This window comes from Cyprinodon variegatus, unplaced genomic scaffold (assembly GCF_000732505.1).
Source record: "Cyprinodon variegatus isolate N-32 unplaced genomic scaffold, C_variegatus-1.0 Scaffold504, whole genome shotgun sequence".
Classification (NCBI taxonomy): domain Eukaryota; kingdom Metazoa; phylum Chordata; class Actinopteri; order Cyprinodontiformes; family Cyprinodontidae; genus Cyprinodon; species Cyprinodon variegatus.
The window spans coordinates 524,727-527,512 of NW_015150957.1; the positions used below are offsets into that span (position 1 = coordinate 524,727).

Here is a 2,786-nt window from a genome sequence, read left to right on the forward strand (position 1 = left end):
AAAAAGTACTCCAGAGTGTTGTTCAGCATGGGGGTGAGTAGAAAATGAAGGCTAATCATGTTTTGGGTGTACTATTCCTTTAAAACCTTCATTTAGATCAGTGGTTCTTAAACCTGCTCCTCAAGAATCACTTCCCTGCATGTTTTAAATTTCTCTCTGCTGCAGCACACCTGCTTCTAATAACTGCATGACCTCTTTAGCAGCTTTCAAGTGCTGCAGAAACCTGTCAATCAAATGCTTATATAACTCAGGTGTGTAGCAGTAAGAAATCTAAAACATTCAGGGCAGTGGTACTTGAAGACCAGGACTGAGAACCATCCAGCTAGATTATGTTCTGAAATCTATTTTGTGCCTTTATGCCTGATGTTTTGCTTCCTTCCTCTGTTATTAAGTACATAGTTTATTTGTTCTACATGTGGTGCTTTACGGGGACAATAAAGGAATTCTCTATTTCTGTTTTCAGAAATAGAAAGTCAACTCATACCATCCACCTGTTCTCTGCTATGTATGCGGATCACTTCTTATCCTTCCTTTTTGGATTGTTAGCTGTTTTTTTAGTTCTTGTCAAATCAACTTTAGCCATATCACCACCTATACATTTTATTTACAGTTATTTCTAAATCATTGATTTTACTGTGATGTTTCTGCCAGTTTGTCAGCGTCTGTTTCCTACTTTAAGCGCTACGTCTCCTGACAGCCTCCTAGTAACACCTCAACACATCAAGTGTGTGAATGATTGTTTGACTTGTTTCTTTGAATCCCTTTTTAAAAGAATTTGTTCATGTGTTTTGATTTATGGTGTGAAAATTTGATTAGCTGCATATTCCAGTTAAATGTCCTCACTAAATTGCCAACTGAGAAGTTCAGCTCTAAATTCCATTTATTCTTTGAGCATTTTGAAGTAAAATGAGGCAAAATATTGCAAAAAAACTATTTTAAGATTGTTATTTATGTTCCAATGTTTTGACCCACTTTTAAAGTATGCAATAGTTGGGGAATGTAACCATGACGAGAAATTCAGTAACTCATGGAACCGGTTCTGGAAATCCCTACTTCTACCAGCCAAGGCATTGCATAGCAACATTTTCCCATCACTACAATGATTCATCTTTAAAACTTCAAAGGCATGAAGCTCTTACTGTTAGCCATGCCAGAAGTAAAGTACATATAAAATAAGCTCCGTCAGATGATAGGTAAAAACATCTGGTCTTTCATGATGCCTCTCAAGCAAAAAAGTTATTATGTAATTGATTCTGATAAGAGAAAAGTAGCCTAAGAATAAAATCTAAGACTCTTAAAATCAATTAGAAAAACAAATTACTCTTCAATGTCATAACAAAGCAACGCTGAAAAAAATCTTTGTTTAGGATGCGGACAAACACTAAAGATACAGTATGAAATGTATAAAACATAATTTAGAAGTGCACTTATGGAAGAGTACTGAAATGATCTGTTGGATTTGGGCTTTTAAAAATTCTTTTTATTAAGTCTCTGCTTCTGTTTATCATTCTGTGCCTCAGTTCCACGTTCTTCCTAAGTTGTAGTTAATGAGTTCATCAGCTCACCTGTTTAAACTTCTAGTGATGAACATTTACACTAGAAATACTCTTAACAGTTAATCCCCCATCAATTTTTGTTATCCATTTCTCATGTTGTCCAACTCCTTTATTTTTAAATTTGTTTTCATTATGCTGCTATCTGCCTGTATGTCTACATTTGGGTCCACTGCAACCTTCATACATTAGAAGCAGCTGATGCACATTAGGAATTACTGTAAATGATTAAAATGTTTACAGACCGAAATAGAAATAAAAAAAGAATTAGAAAATGAAAAAGTAACACAAAAATTTTAACTGATTATAAAATCAAAGCTTTACTTACGGGCCATCTTTGTCTTTCCAAGTCGAAGGTGATAATGATCTCTTACAATTGAAGGATGAAAAGAATAACTCCCTCACCTCCTTCTTAACAGGTCACATGTTTAGAGTGAGACAGTTTTTTTTATGATGACATAACATGTTAAAGCTCTGATTGATTGACTGACTGCATTCCTTTAACTTCCTGAGAATGCAGCCTTCATGGATTGCTGTTTTGTAGGTGACTAGATGTCTACAAAAGTCAATGAATTACATCTCTGTTTATTGTCATGATGGGTTCACTGATGAGACCCAGTAATGCAGAACACCACGGAGACGGAAACAAGAGTAAACGTTTTAACAATGTTTATTGTACACAAGCACATGGAATTTTGTCTGGAACTGGTTCTGGCCTGGGGACTGGTTCACTGGAGTCTGTGTAGATAACAGAGCAGTTAGCTTTGAGAGCAATTGGGTTATGGTTTGTGATGTTCAGGTTAATACCTTGAGGGTTCCAGTTTGAGCTCAGAGACAGGAACTGTTGGGTCCAGAGAAGGTTTGTTTCAGCAGAGTCCGATAACTGCTTCAGCGTCTTACTTCTGAAAAGGGAGCAGACCTTGGCTTTGGGTTTCCAGCTCTTAATCCAGTGTCTTCGGGTTTGGCTCAGAGGGCAGGCTCGGCAGTCTAAGCTCATCCAGAGCTCACAGAGAAAAACAGGTTTCCTGGAAACAGAGACACAAAAGGATTAGAATCCTCGCTGGAGTCAGAGAGCAATAAAAGATTCTCAGAAGGTTCTTTGGCTCAGGTGCTAACCAACTAGATTCAACACTGCGGTGTCGAGGCAAGGTCTGAAGACAGCTTTTATACTGTGGATCCTCTGATGATGGAACGAGCCTCAGGTGCGTTGAAGGCTCGGCTCAGGAGGATCCA

General features: G+C 37.6%; 1 protein-coding gene across 1 annotated transcript in view; it reads right to left on the reverse strand.

Moving 5' to 3' along the window:
• Nucleotides 1-1,976, reverse strand: part of LOC107094745 (GTPase IMAP family member 4-like) — a 5,850-nt gene extending 3,874 nt beyond the window's left edge. Inside the window, exon 1 of the mRNA XM_015390555.1 lies at nt 1,882-1,976. Coding sequence (XP_015246041.1) covers nt 1,882-1,888 — 7 coding nt within the window. The 5' untranslated portion in view covers nt 1,889-1,976. The remainder of the gene's footprint in view (nt 1-1,881) is intronic.
• Nucleotides 1,977-2,786: the final 810 nt, after the last annotated feature.